Source organism: Miniopterus schreibersii (assembly GCF_964146895.1).
Source record: "Miniopterus schreibersii genome assembly, chromosome: 14".
NCBI classification, from domain to species: domain Eukaryota; kingdom Metazoa; phylum Chordata; class Mammalia; order Chiroptera; family Miniopteridae; genus Miniopterus; species Miniopterus schreibersii.
Window position 1 is genome coordinate 17,699,198 of NC_138114.1, and position 14,675 is coordinate 17,713,872.

Here is a 14,675-nt window from a genome sequence, read left to right on the forward strand (position 1 = left end):
CTCTGTTTCTCCTGACCGCACTCTTCCCCTAAAGCAGGCTGGTTGCCCAGTAGGGTCACTTGGGGAACTTTTCAGAAATGTAGCTGTTGGAGCCCTCTTCAGACTAATTAAATCAGAAGCTCAGTGGGTGGGTCCAGGCATCAGTGTTTCCTAAAAGGCTTCCAGGTGATTCTGATGTGAAATTGGGCTTGTGAGCCACTGCTCTGGAGTGGCGCTGGCTCTCTTGTCCCTGGGTAATGGCCTGAAGAATTGGGGAGCCTGCCGTTCCTGGGAAATTTCCTGTGTTCATGCCCTGAGTAACCACCATGTTTCTTATTTAACAGTTTTCTTTTCTTTTTATGAGAGAACATGTTTTGTTTGAGCTTGTTTTAAAGGTTAATCCCTGTCCTCTACTAGATTTTTCCTGTTCCCCTCACTATTCTTTTTCCTGTGAATTCTTCCAGGCCAAACCTCTAAGTTGTTGTCTTCTCCTCACTAAAAGAAAGTCAGAGTTCCCTGAGATTTCATAAATTTCATTCATAGTGGTAGTTTTCTATGCTCAAGAGGGCAGAAGCTGCAAACTTTGATATTTTAGCAAATCCCCCTGGCCAGTGTGGCTCAGCTGCCTGAGCGCCGTTCCATGCACCGCAGGGTCGCCAGTTCAGCTCCCAGTCAGCTCACATGCCCGGGCTTGGTCCCCAGTAGGGGTGCGTGCAGGAGGCAGCCAATCAATGTTTCTCTCTCACATCCATCACAGAATAAAATAACTTCCTTCTTCCACTTCCCCCCAGCTAGGCAAGAAAATTCCTTTGATGCCAAGCCTAAGAGGATATTTCCTTTTGACCACCATGACTGTAGTTTAAGTCCCCTGCCAATAGATTGTGCCTAAATTATGGGCTTCTAACCTGAACAGCTCAACCTGAGAAAGCATATCCTTTCACTTTCCATCCACAAACCTCACATTACAGTTTTATTCTAATAACTCTCTGAGTTTTTACTGGGACAGTTACCAAGAAATAAGAATTTCATGCAGCCCTGGATGGGTAGCTCAGTTAATAAGAGCATCGTCCCGATATACCAAGGTTGTAGGTTCAATCCCAGTCTGGGCATATACAAGAGTCAGCCAATGAGTGGGTAAGTGGAACAACAAATCGATGTTTCTCTCTCTTTCTTCCTCTCTCTCTCCCCCTTCCCCCTGCCTCTCTCTAAAATCAATAAAAAATAAAAATTTCATGACTGGCATGATCTCTTCTCTGAGGAGATCAATCTAAATTTTAAGCCCTATAGAACCAAGCCAATGCAGTTTTATTTCCCTCACTATTTCTGGCATAGTGCTCAATGGTTAGTAAGTGCTCAATAAATATTTTTTATTTTACCTATATAATAAAAGACAAAATGTTACATTTTTAAAAATTTCTTTTAATCCTCACCTGATGATATGTTTATTGATTTGAGAGAGAGAGGAAGAGAGAGAGAAACATTGATGTGAAAGAGAAACATCCATCGGTTGCCTCCTGCATGCACCTCAACTGGGGATCGAACCCCCTATGTGGGTGTGTGCCCTGACCGGGAAACAAACCAGCGACCTTTCAGTGCATGGGACACTCAACAACCTGAGCCACCCGGCCAGGCCTGTGCCTTTCTATATAGTCATCATATTGCACAAGAAAAAGTTTAATTTCTTTAATTCTTGGGGAATAAACTATAAAAGATCGTGTGATGTAATTATACGTGCAGTATTTTAGCTCTTCGTTTGATTGATAAAATAAGAAAGGCACCACTGACCCAGTTTGGAGAATGCCAGGAAAGTACTATAGTCTCTCTTGAGGTTTCCTTATTACTGAGTTCCCATTGTGGACTCCTGGGCTCTGTAGTTAGTAGAAATGGAAATTGGAAGAGCAGCATCACTAAGTGGGAACCAGTCAGCATCGCAATCCATTAAGGGCCTGATTTTTCATTAAAAGGCATTAACCTCAGTGTGTCTGCAGTGTTATTTACTTCTTAGAAATTGTATTCATTTCCATCGCAGCATGATGTGTGAGAAGTGGGAAGTAGGCAAATAGGACAACCTTCCTCCCTGTAAGGGAGTTCCCTGTAGCCCCTATTTATGTAACTATGCTCTCTCGAGCCTTCATAGAAACTAAAATTTGAGGTCAGCAAACCTTTGACTAGCCTTTGAAAAGAATTTCTTTTTTTTTTCTTTTTTTAAAATGTATCTTTATTGATTTCAGAGAGAGGAAAGGAGAGGGAGAGGGAGAGATAGAAACATCAACGACGAGAGAGTCATTGATCGAGCCCGCAACCCAGGCATGTGCCCTGACGGGGAATCGAACCCCGATCACCTGGATCCTAGGTCGACGCTCAACCGCTGAGCCACACCCGGCTGGGCTGAAAAGAATTTCTTTATTCACAGGATTTCATCAGATTAAAATTAAGTGGCAAATTGCTTTATCAATAGCTCTTAAATTGTGATAATGAACAGCTTCCCAAGGCCTTGGGTTCTGCTACATTCTGAAACCTTTCCCATGTATATCACTGACTTTGGTGATTCTTTAATTAGCTTAAGCTTCAAAAAGCTTAGTTGGCCTGTGAGTAGATTATTTAAGCAGAAGTCCTAACTCTGGTCTTACTTGTTAAAGTATATGACAGAACAAGTGGCTACAGCTCATTTAGGAAATGTCAAAATAGATAATTGTGACTAATTGGAAGGCATAGTTAGAAATATTTTCATTAAAGATATCCAGCCACCACTGTACCAACTTTATGTCATACATATTTTTTACGTGTGAGAGGACAGCAATTAGCCAGCTTGCCTTTCTCAAGGTAAAATTCTAGAGTTTTGTTCCCCTGTTGTGTACAAATTTGACATTCCACGACTAATTTATTCAATCTCTGTTCTAGACATAGCATAAATTCCTGATTGATAGACATAATAACAGCCTAGTTTTCTGCATTTATGCAGCTTTTTGTCAGAAGTTCCTGTCTTACTCTGCTGTCTCTCTTCTTTCAGGGTCTGACATTTCAGGAAGTTGAGAACTTCTTTACTTTCCTAAAGAATATTAATGATGTGGACACTGCACTGAGCTTTTACCATATGGCTGGGGCATCTCTTGATAAAGGTAATGAAACCCAAAAGTTTTTTCCTGAAGGTATAAGCATTGAATCTGTCTATAATCTATTAGGTGACTATCCCCCATTAACTGTCTGTCATATGATTTCCCTGACATTGTTTTTCAGTTCGGTTTGGTTTGTTTTCATTGCATGATCCTTGAGTTTCACCTTAAGAGGCCAAGCTCAGCAAATATGTTTTCTTTTGCTAAACACTATAGTCAAGGCAATGTAGGAGGGATAAATGGTGATGGAAGGAGACTTGACTTGGGGTGAACACACAGAGTACAGATGATGTGTTGTGGAATTGTGCACCTGAAACCTGTTATAATTTTGTTAACCACTGTCACCCCAATAAATTCATTGAAAGTGGGGTGGCGTAGAGTTACATTAAAAATAAACTATAGTCAAGGCAGATGCACATCTTTAAATGATTAGCTTTGGAAATAGACATCTAAGCTGAGGCAAAGTGCATGAAACTTCTAAACTCCATTGGAGCCAGAGTCATTACATATATAATGTGAAGCTAAAATCACTCTGCATTTTAATTCATTCTTTGGTGAGAAGGAATGGGCTTGGTTTATTTCTTGTATTGAAGTCTGTTGGGGTTTTTTAAAGATAAAATTATGACTCTGAAAATAGCGCCTCCTATTGGCTTACTTCATACAAATTCAGTTCCAGTTTGTACAGGCAATGTGAGAGAGCTGAGGAGCTGAAAACACAATTTTCCCCCAGCATTTTATTACGAAAAATTTCAAACATTTAGAACAGCTGAAATAATTATTCAAAGAACTTTCATATATATGGCTCAATTAACATTTTGCTATGTTTCCCTGATAGTATATCTATGCATATCTTTATCCCTCTATCAACCTTTTATTTTTTGATGCAAAGTAAGTTACAGACTGAAGTGCATTAGCTCCTAATACTTCACCATAAGCACTAACTCAAGTTCAATGTTTGTTTAAAGTTACCTTGTTCCCCTTCATAGTCAGCTTCTGCTCCACCCACCAAGGGACAATCTTAATTCTGTGTATTTCTCCACCATAGTTTAATTTTGTTTGTTCTAGAGCCTCATAAAAATGGGATTATACAGCGTACACTCTTTATAATGTTTTTCTCAGCCTATTTTTGAGATCCATTCATATTGTTGCATGTACAGTAGTTTGTTCCTTTTTATGAATAGTAATCCATTTTATGACTACTCCACAATTCATCTTCTGTTGGACACATTGGCTATTTCCAGTTACTGCCCATCTTTAATAAAGCTGTTATGAACAGTCTTCGGTTAGTTTTTTTGAGGACATGTATTTTCACTTCTCTTGGATAAATACCTATGGAATGAATTGCTGGGTCCAGGGGAAGGTGAGTATTTCTTTATAAAAAACTGTCAGACTTTTTTTCACACTGTATCTTTTACACTCTCACCAGCAATGGCAGCAATTTAAGTAGTTCCATGTTCTTATTAACAATTGGTTAACAACAGTCTTTTTTAATTTAAGCAATTCTGGAGTGTGTATAAAGGTGTCTCACTGTGTTTTAATTTGTATTTCCCTGACAGCTTCCGCTGTTGAGCAGCTTTTTGGGCTAGTATTCATATATCTTTTTTGGTGAAGTGTCTGTTCAAATCTTTTGCCCAGTTTTAGGGTTGCTTGTCTTACTATTGAATTATGGAAGATCTTGATATATCCTAGATACAAGTCCTGTGTCAGATATATATTTTGTGAATATTTTTCTAGCCTGTAGCTTGCCTATTCATTTTCTGAATGGTGTCTTTTGATTGACAGACGTGGATTTTTTTATTTTGATAAAGTGTAATTCACCCAATTTAATTTTTTGGTTATTACTTTCTGGTCCTAATAAACCTTTACCACCAAACTATGAAGATACTCTCCTGTATTTTTCTCCTAGAAGCATTAGTGTTTTAGCTCTTATATTTTATATATGATCCACCTCTGATTTCTATATATTGTGTGAAGTTGAAGTCAAGATTTTTTTTAAATATGGATATCCAGTTGTACCAGCATTATTTGTTGAAAAGGCCTTCCATTGGTTTGCCCTGGGACCTTTATAAAGAAATCAAATAATCTTTTAAGTGTAGATCTATTTCTTAGCTCTCTATTCCGTTCCATTTTTCCATGTCTTTCTTCATGCCCATGGTCACTGTCTTGGTTACTGCAGCTTTACAGAAAGTCTTGAAGTAGAAGAGGTTATAAATTCTCCCAACCTGACTCTTCTTCTCCAAGACTGCTCTGGATGTTTTAGGTCCCTCGTATTTCTATACAAATATTAGGATCAGCTTGTCGCTTTCTTTAGGTTTTCTTGGATTTCTCTCAGCAGTGGTTTTTTGTTTTTGTTTTTGTTTAATTTATCTTTATTGTTGAAAGTATTACAGATGTCCCCTTTCTTCCCCCATTGATCCCTCCACCGTGCACCCCTCCTCCAGGCCATCACTACACTATTGTCTGTGTGCAGGGGTTATGCATATATTCCTATAAATTCTTAGGCTATTCTCTCACCCTCCCACCCCTGCCTTCCCTCTGAGATCCCTCAGTCTGTTCCATGCTTCTGTCTCTGGATCTATTTTGTTCATCAGTTTATTTTGTTCATTAGATTCCACATATGAGTGAGATCATGTGATACTTGTCTTTCTCTGACTGGCTTATTTCACTTAGCATAAGACTCTCCAGGTTCATCCATACTGTCCCAAAGGGTAGGGTATCCTTCGTTTTTATAGCTGCGTAGTATTCCATGTGTAAATGGCCAAGATGATGCTTGATATGATTTCAATGTTCTTGAACTTGTAGATACTTGTTTTGTGTCCTAACATGTGGTCTGTCTTTGAGACTGTCCCATGGGCACTTGAGGAGAATGCCTATCCTGCAGCTTTGGGGTGAAATGATCTGTAAATGTCAATTAAATCCATCTCTCAGTAGTTTTTTAAGTATACAGGTCTTGCACATATTTTTTAAAGTTTATTATAAATATTTTATGTTTTTGATGCTATTATAAATGAAATTTTTGTTTTCTAATTTTTTGCTGCTGCTATTAAAATACAATTGATTTTTGCCCTAGTCAGCTTAGCTCAGTGGTTAGAGCGTCGGCCCACAGACTGAAGGGTCCCGGGTTCGATTCCAGCCAAGGGCACCTACCTCAGTCCTGGGAGACAACCCATCAATGTGTCTCTCTCACATCAATGTTTCTCTCTCCCCCTCTCTGCCCCTCCCTTCCCTCTGCTCTTTCTAAAAAAGAAATCAATGGAAAAAACATCCTTGGTGAAGATTAACAAAACAAAGCAAAAAAGGATTATAATGCTCTTCTGATGGATCGGCCCTTGTATCCTTAAGGAACGTCCCCCCTTCATCTTCAGTAATAAGCCTTTTTTGAAACCTGTTTTGCCCGGTGTTGATGTAACACTGCAGCTGCTTTCGTGCTTGTTGTTGGCCGTGGTGTCTTTTCTGTCCTTTTGTTCAGCCTCCTGTGTCTTTAAGGTGCATCTCTTCGAGACATATCGTTGGGTCTCCAGTGGCCTTTTAGCTATGTTGCTTTGCAGTTTTTACATTAGCGGTTTCTCTGGAGATTACAACTTTTCATGATTTAGTTAAAGTTAATACTGTACCACTTCCAGTGACACATAAGAACCTTACAGTCCTATAGTTTCGTTTACCAGCACTCCATCCTTTATACTGTATTGTCATTTATATTTCATCTGTGTATGTTATAATCCCTGTAGTACAATGTTAGAATTTCAACTTTCAACAGTTGTATCTTTAAGAAATTAAGAGAAAAAGTAATCTTTTGTACTTACCCATATTCATTGTTTACTCATCTTTTCCATCTTTACATTTATTCCTGAATATCTAAATTTTATCTGGGCTCACTTTCCCTAAAATCAGCCTGAAGAACTTCCTTTATCATTCCTTGTGGTACAGATCTGCTAGCAATGACTTCCCTTCATTTGGGGTGTGTGAGCATGCCTGTATTTCCCTTTTGTGTTCTGCCCTGTGATTTCTGAAGCACTGACTGAGGTTTACACTGTTCGGTGGATTCCATAAGGTTTTCTAATATGAAATTATGCCATCTTCAAATAGAGATTATTTTAACTTCTTTCTTTCCAAATGGGATGCCTTTTATTTCATTTTCTTAATCTATACGACTTTTAAAAAAGCTGATGCTCTCGCTAATTTGCACCGTGATTGCGGGGGTCCAGTTTATGGGCCTGAGAGTTGGTCGCGGAGAGGCAGTCAGGATGTGAGGACTATTATCTGTTCATTCAGCGAGGTCTTTTAGATTTTTGGGGGGGTTTCCCATAAACTAGCTTCCTATTATCAGCGTAGAACAGAGGAAGAAACTTTTCCAAGTTGATTTTCCTGTTTTAACTCTGAAGTGGGCAAATAATTCAGGATTTTGAGGTGTTTTATGGTCAAGTAATGAAAAAACCATGACTTCAGGGAGGCAGTTTGCTTCCACTTTAAAATTAGCTTAAGATACGGAGAAAATACGAGGTTATGTTTTCAGTCCAGAATCTCTTCACTCAGTTTTCATCACATGTATGTATACAAAGTCATAGGCATACTCTCTCTGCTGTCTAGGAGGCAGAGCAGGGAGCAAAACTCTTTAATTCCTTATGCCTTTTCTTTAAGGAGGGGTCTGAATGGTAGACCCAATTTATATAGAATATGCAATGTAACCACTTCCGCAACCAGCTACTTTAGAGAACCTGGGAAAGTTTTCACCTACTCCTTTTTTAATTTGGGTAAAGAATTAACCTTTCAGTTATAGCCAAGTTTCAGCCATAACATATTTCTGTCATATGTATTCATACCTCTACATGTACATCTTTATTTACATCAGTATGTATACACCAAGTGTTTTATTATGTATCTTTTTAAAAAAAAGCCATCTCCAAAACATAATTTCAAAGAGCATAATAGCTTGCTACCCTAGTCATGATGCATCATAGTGTAACAGTTGCTCTCTTTTAGACAATTACATTTTCCCATTGTTGATATAAGCAAGGCTGCAGTGTAGCTTTGGGTGTAGTTTTTCACTGTTTTATCAATGTAATTAAATATATCTTACAACAGCCTATTAAGACTAAAATACCTCATTAAAATATAAAAAAAATAGTTTACTTGTTTAAAGTAATACCACCTCTGACCTTTGTAGAATCCTTAGGAAAAATCAGTGATGATATGGAGGTTATGTATGTGTGTGGAGCACCGCAGGATCATTTCTCCAGAATAGCTTTGGTTATATTGCTCTATTTCACAAAACAAATTTGATAGTATCTGCAGATCCAAAGATATCAAACTTTAAGTCATCACTTATTGTAAAAATAAAAGTAATAAGCCTGGCCAGTGTGGCTCAGTTGGTTGAGTGTCGTCCCATGAACCAAGAGGTCACAAGTTTAATGCCCAGTCAGGGCACATGCCCAGGTTGCAGGCTTGATCCCCAGTGGGGGACGTGCAGGAGGCAACTGATGGATGTTTCTTTCTCATCGATGTTTCTGTCTCTCCCTCTCCCTTCCTCTGCCCCTAAAGTCAATTAAAAAAAATGTAACATTTTAAAAATTATAATAAATAAAATTAATAAGCTCCTCTTTATATGTGCATATCTTTGTTTGGAAAGCCCAACTAAAGACAATAGAATTGCTTTAAAGAACAGTTATATGGGATGACTCACTGTCCGTGTTAAACTTATGGGATATCCAAAATAGAATGACTCAGTGTAGTGGTGGCAAAGGAAAGTGCAACCAGGTGATTAATAAAAAAAGACAAAGTGTTGTTTTCTAGTAATGCCAGGCCGTTCCCTGGGATGTTCAGTGTCCATGTCGCCCATGCCCAGTACCCGTGGTGACAGAGGCCGTGGTACAGACCCTGCAGTCACAGCTGGTACCCAGAAGGGTGTTCAACATTCATTTTGACTTCTCAGCTTCCTTTCTCTGTATAACTTTGGATTCCGAGTGTAAAATGATAGCTGTCTAGGGGAAGCCGGTCCAGCTTCATGCTCAGTAACAGGGAGAAGCCAAGTGTATTCATTTCCTAGGGCTACTGTGACAAATTACACAAACTTGCTGATTTAAAACAACAGGAATTTATTCTTTCATAGCTCTAAAGGCCGCAAATTCAATATCAAGGTATTGGCAGGGCCGTGCTCCCTCTCAAGGCTCTAAGGAAGATTCCTCCTTTGCCTCTTTCAGCTTCGGTGGCTCTAGTCGTTCCTTGGCTCGTGGCTGCATAACTCCCGTCACTGCTTCTGGCTTCACATGGCCTCCCCCCCTTCTCCCTATATGTCCTTTATGTCGCTTATAAGGACTCTTGTCATTGGATTTAGGTCCCAACTGGGTAATTCTTAGCCCAGATCTCATCTCAAGATCCTTACCTTGATTACATCTGCAAGGACCCTTCTTCCAAACAGTCACGCTCACAAGTTCCAGGCGCTGAGATGTGGACATATCTTTTGGGCGGCCACCCTTTAACCCACCATAGCAACCAAGAACTAAGTCTCACTCATACGCAGTCCACAAAGAAAGGCAAAAATAAAAACAAAAAAAGTGAATTTAATTTACTGTGAGAATATTTGTATTGTCTGTTTAAAAACTTTTTTTTAGAAACCTAATTATACTCTTTACCTGGTAATTTCTATTTATCTTTCAGGTCTCAATTCAAATGTCATTCCTCAGAGAGGCCTCTAGCGCATGTTCCGCTCTCCTTTCCAAGTCCCTTCACTCCGCCAGATGTGCTGTCTTTCGCAGGCTCTCCTCGCCTTCTCCCCTTTGCTTTTAAACCCTCCTGACCCTGACTGTCCTGCTAGTGATTTTCCCATTGGTTTGAGTCCTATACAAATTCTTCCTCCACCGAATCATGGAATTTTGCTGCTGCAATGAATCTTACAAGAGAGGGAGAAAAGTACATTGGTTAAGAACCCAGGTTCTGAAGTCATATTGTCCGGATTTGAACCTTGGCTCCATCATTTACTAGCTGAGTAGCTTTGGGCAACTTCTGAATTTAGTTTCTATGTTTTTAAAATCAGGGCAATAATACCCACATCATAGGGTATTAACCTTGTGCCTGCCACGTGGTGAATGTTTCATAAATGTCAATAAACTAGATTTAGTGCGGTTCATCCATTAATTCGGCCAGCGGTACAAGCACTGTGTCATAGCAGCTGGGCACACAGTGCTGCCCTGCGGGCGCTCGCAGTCTGTGAGGGGAGAAAGATCGGTATACAAGCTGGTCAAGTGCCCTTTGGATGAGATTAAAAGTGGAGCCTCAGACCCATACTGGGGGCGGGGGGCCAGGGTTAGGGACAGGAGTACTTTTGTCTGCCTTCTGCTCTCAGTCTCAGCTGTCTTTATTTTTTCCCCAAAAGGTTAGGACCTTCAGAAATTGGCACCTTTGTAGTGGCCCTGGCACTGTTTCTTCCTTGGCTGTTTTGGAGCTTGCAAATAGACATAATTCAGCATAGAATTTCCCAGACAGCATCGTGAAGAACACTGTACACTGCAATATGTTAATGGTTCTGCAGGTTTAAAAAAAAAGTGTTCCGTGGTTCAAATAAGTTTGGAAAATGCCAGGTTATACAGAATTTCTTCCTGCAGCACTACCTCTGCCAACTTCTTAATATGCTAATGTGCATTATTAAGCTCCAAGGAAGCGATGTAGTTCCCAAACTTGATTCGCCCTAAATGTCTTTTAACAACCTACAGAGGTGATGTTCCTCAGAATAGTTTGAGAACCCGGGCAGCCAGCAGCTGCGGATTTGCCATATTACAGCGAGATGCAGTCCCTCCAGAACAAAATGCCAGATTTCCTTGAGGCTCGCTCTTTAGTTCCGCATGGGCCAGGAGAGAATGACAACTCTCAGGCAAGAGCAAGAGGCCCTTGTTGAATTACGACCATTTGAAGAAAGAACCTTCTCCATGGAACACTGTGTTTCCACTATAGGTTGTCTCTTGTTTAGCACTTAAGAGAAATTGGTTCTGCTGCTTATTTGTGTACACACTAAGCATAAAATTAGATATATACCTTCTTGGGGGCTGTCTGAATGATTTACCTAGTTTTCTGAAGAAAGTAATAGAAAATTGAACATGACTCCTTTCCCAGTGGCATCCTGCGGTGGAAATTATTTGAGTTGGAGCTCTAGAATGAGTTGTGGCCTGTGTAACTTGGAGCATCATCATCTCTGCCAAGAGAATGAAAGGTTTCCAGGTGTGATAAAGCCCCCATTATAAAGGTCATGCTGTTATAGATTTGGCAAACTCGTATGTCCAGTGTGTCCTCCATAGACTTGGAACTACAATACAGGAAAAGAGTTACACAAATAGGGCCTCTAGTCCTCCTGGCCCAGCACAGGCCTGCTGAGATTGAAAATCGTAATTCGTGACGTGGTTTGGCTTTAATTCTTTACTTTTTTTTTAATATATCTTTATTGATCTCAGAGAGAGGAAAGGAGAGGGAGAGAGAGACAGAAACATCAATGAGAGAGTCATTGATCGGCTGCCTCCTGCACGCCCCCAACTGGGGATTGAGCAACCCGGGCATGTGCCCTGACCGGGAATCGAACCCCGATTGCCTGGATCCTGGGTCGATGCTCAACCGCTGAGCCACGCCCGGCCAGGCTGGCCTTAATTCTTTATAGTCATTATATGTATACAGTTTGCCTTATGGTCAGACAAGCCAAGAGAATAAATAGTACACCTGTGGCATAACTCCCACAGGATGCTCTCTGCAACCCCACGTACTTTTTCTGAAGTACCAGTCACACCATCAAATGATCTCAGGTTCCTTATTCTCTGAAGTGGCTCAGATGACCTCTAAGAACCTTTGTGGTTTTCAAGTTCTTTGAGTCTAATAATTTTAAATGAGTCAAGCATCTCAGTCTTTTGTTATTTAGGTCCCTATTGGGTTTTGGGGGGAGTCAGAAATCAGTGATGGAGTCGTTTCTAGCACACAAAAACTTTTGTATTCTGAACAATCATCTTTGACAGACAAGCTGCCACCCTCTCCTGCGCCCTCGGCGTCCTGGAGCTTTGCCCTTTGGAGGAAAGTGAGGCCGTCACACATCTGAACACTAATAGCAGCTATCACTTCCTAGAAGCCTCTGTATGCCAGGCATAACACCGAGGGCTTTATGCACATTCTCTTTCTTAATCCTTAAAACCTGAGAAGTATTATCCCGTTTTAGGGATGAGGGAATATAAAATGAAGCAGCTTGCTCGTGGTCACCCAGCTAAGCAGTGGGAGAGCCAGGATTCAGGCTCAGGTCTCTTTTATCCCAAAGTCCATATTCTTTCCACATCATGTTGCCTCTCAGTAGATCCCGAAATGCTGCTGGAGTTTGAAAATCTTTGCTGAAATACAATCCAGGAGGCTACGCAGGTTTGCCATTTTGAACCATGCTTCTTAGTAGTTTAAGAAAGACAGGCTCTTGCCCTGGCCAGTGTGGCTCAGTTGGTTGGGGCGTAGTCCTGTGCAGCAGAAGGTCACAGGTTCGGTGCCCAGTCAGGGCACATGCCTAGGTTGCAGGTTCCATCCCCAGGGTACGTGAGAGAAGCAGGTGATCAGTGTATCCCTCTCTCTCTGTGTCTCTCACATCCCTCTCTCCCTCCCTCCCCCTCGACCCTCACCGCTCCCTCCCTCCCCCTCCCCCTCTTCCCCTCCCTTCCCCTCTCCCTGTCCCTCTTTCTCTCAGAGGGAAGGGGAAAGGGAAGGAAGACAGGTTCTAGGCTGTTTATTCCCAGTTCCCTTTGGCTAAGAGTTGACCATTCTTGGGGGAGACTGATATTTTAGAGCTAGTGCCCTTCTCTTGAATATAAAATATGTGACATTTTCCCCCCGACAGTTGTCTCCTGTTGAGGACCAGGTTCTGCAGACTTTCTGACATCTGTACTGCACATCTTACTGACCCAGACTCTTGGGGCCGTTGTCTAGTCTACCTTCTCATTCCGCATGGGAACGCCTCTGTAGGCACATTGTGTTCTTCGCCTTTCTGAACATACTACTCTGCAGTGAAGAAATTAGTACACAAGATCCCAAAGTAACTTAAATAAGGTCACGTAGCTCGGGAAGTTGATATCCCTTTAAAAGACACTGCAGAACAGGAAACGGTGTGTGTACATACAGAGCTGTCATTTTCTCCACATTGAAACGTACAGATAGCAGCTACGCAGCTCCGGCCATCAGGGTCTTCACACCTCTGCTCAGTGGTGTGGCAAGGATTTGATACGCTTTTAAATACTGTCTGACATCTAGCATTTATTGAGCGTTAACTATATGCAAGAAATTTCTATGTGTAAAATTTGGGTTTAAACTCAAACGTGAGTTTGAGTACCTGCTACTCACCAGCTTCACGCCCTTTCCTCTGCTTGCTTATCTTGTTAAAGAGCCAGCAGGCTGGGCGCGGCCTATCCCAATATGAAAACTCTGCAAAAAGGGATTTAAAAAATTAAAAATTACCCTAAGAGCTGATGAGGCTTACTTTTGTTCTCTTAGGAAGTAGTAGCATCTTCTGTTCTTTTCATTCACTTTCGAGATTCGAATGATTTCAGAAGTTATAAGCTGTGTACTTATTAATGAGGAGCATTGGAGCTTTTAGCTTTTTCTCAGTTTCATCATTCATCCAAAAATTCTTGGAGCCCTGGCCGGTGAGCTCCGTTGGTTGGAGCGTCGTCCCGATACACCAGGGTTGTGGGTTCCACCCCGGTCAGGGCACGTACAGGAATCAACCAGTGATGGTAAATAAGTGGAGCAGCAAATCAGTGTCTCTCTCTCCCCCTTCCTTTCTCTCTCTAAAATCAATAAGTAAAAAATGTTTTTAAAAGAATAAGTAACAAAAAATAAAATAAGGAATTAACTTTTTACAAAACTCTTGGAGTCATTGCTTTCAGGAGACATCATCATTTAAGTCCTCTGTTCCCAGGACTCTCTAACCCCTGTAGTATCTCTAACATCCTCAGCATTCAGGGGGGGTTTTCTACTAGACTGTAAGCTCGAGGACATGAACCACGTGTTCCACATCTTTGTATTCTACTCTGACCTAGAACAGTTCTGCAGGTACAGTAGCTTTGCAGTTAATGTTGAATAAATGAGTGAATTAATTATAAATATGATCGGATCCTGGAAAGATGGTGAAATGCTCTAAAGTAAAGGCCTAGGGTGAGGACCATGATACCTTCCCATGTCATTAATTTTTTTGACACCAAGAGCAAGTCACAACTTCTCTGACCCTTAGGTTAGAGTTATATTAAATATCTCCAAGGGTTCTTCCACATTTGAAATTCTATGACTCTTAACTAAATCAGCTTTTTATGGAATGCAGTAATGTTTTAAGGGACATGTTATACCCTAAAGTTATATCCAAATCTGTGTGAAGATGAAGTAACGTAATTATCAGATACACTTGAAATCAGAGCAAAGCTGTTGAATTCCCAAAAGAAGGATGGAAGTTTTAATTTATGTTCTTTTTCAGAAATTTAAAACTTAATTAGACCTTGGTTAGTTCCTCTATAAGATCTAATTAATGGAGTTTGGTTTAGTAGTTGCAGAAGAGTGACAATTCTATAAAGTGTACCTAAAATGAGCACA

The 14,675-nt window shown here is 40.7% G+C and overlaps 1 protein-coding gene across 2 annotated transcripts in view; it reads left to right on the plus strand.

The window, feature by feature from the left end:
• The window catches only part of MICU1 (mitochondrial calcium uptake 1), a 142,964-nt gene that overhangs the window by 116,387 nt on the left and 11,902 nt on the right, over positions 1 to 14,675 (plus strand). For both annotated transcript variants that reach the window (XM_081158566.1, XM_081158567.1), the window contains one exon: positions 2,990 to 3,098. In XM_081158566.1, coding sequence (XP_081014692.1) covers positions 2,990 to 3,098 — 109 coding nt within the window. The remainder of the gene's footprint in view (positions 1 to 2,989; positions 3,099 to 14,675) is intronic.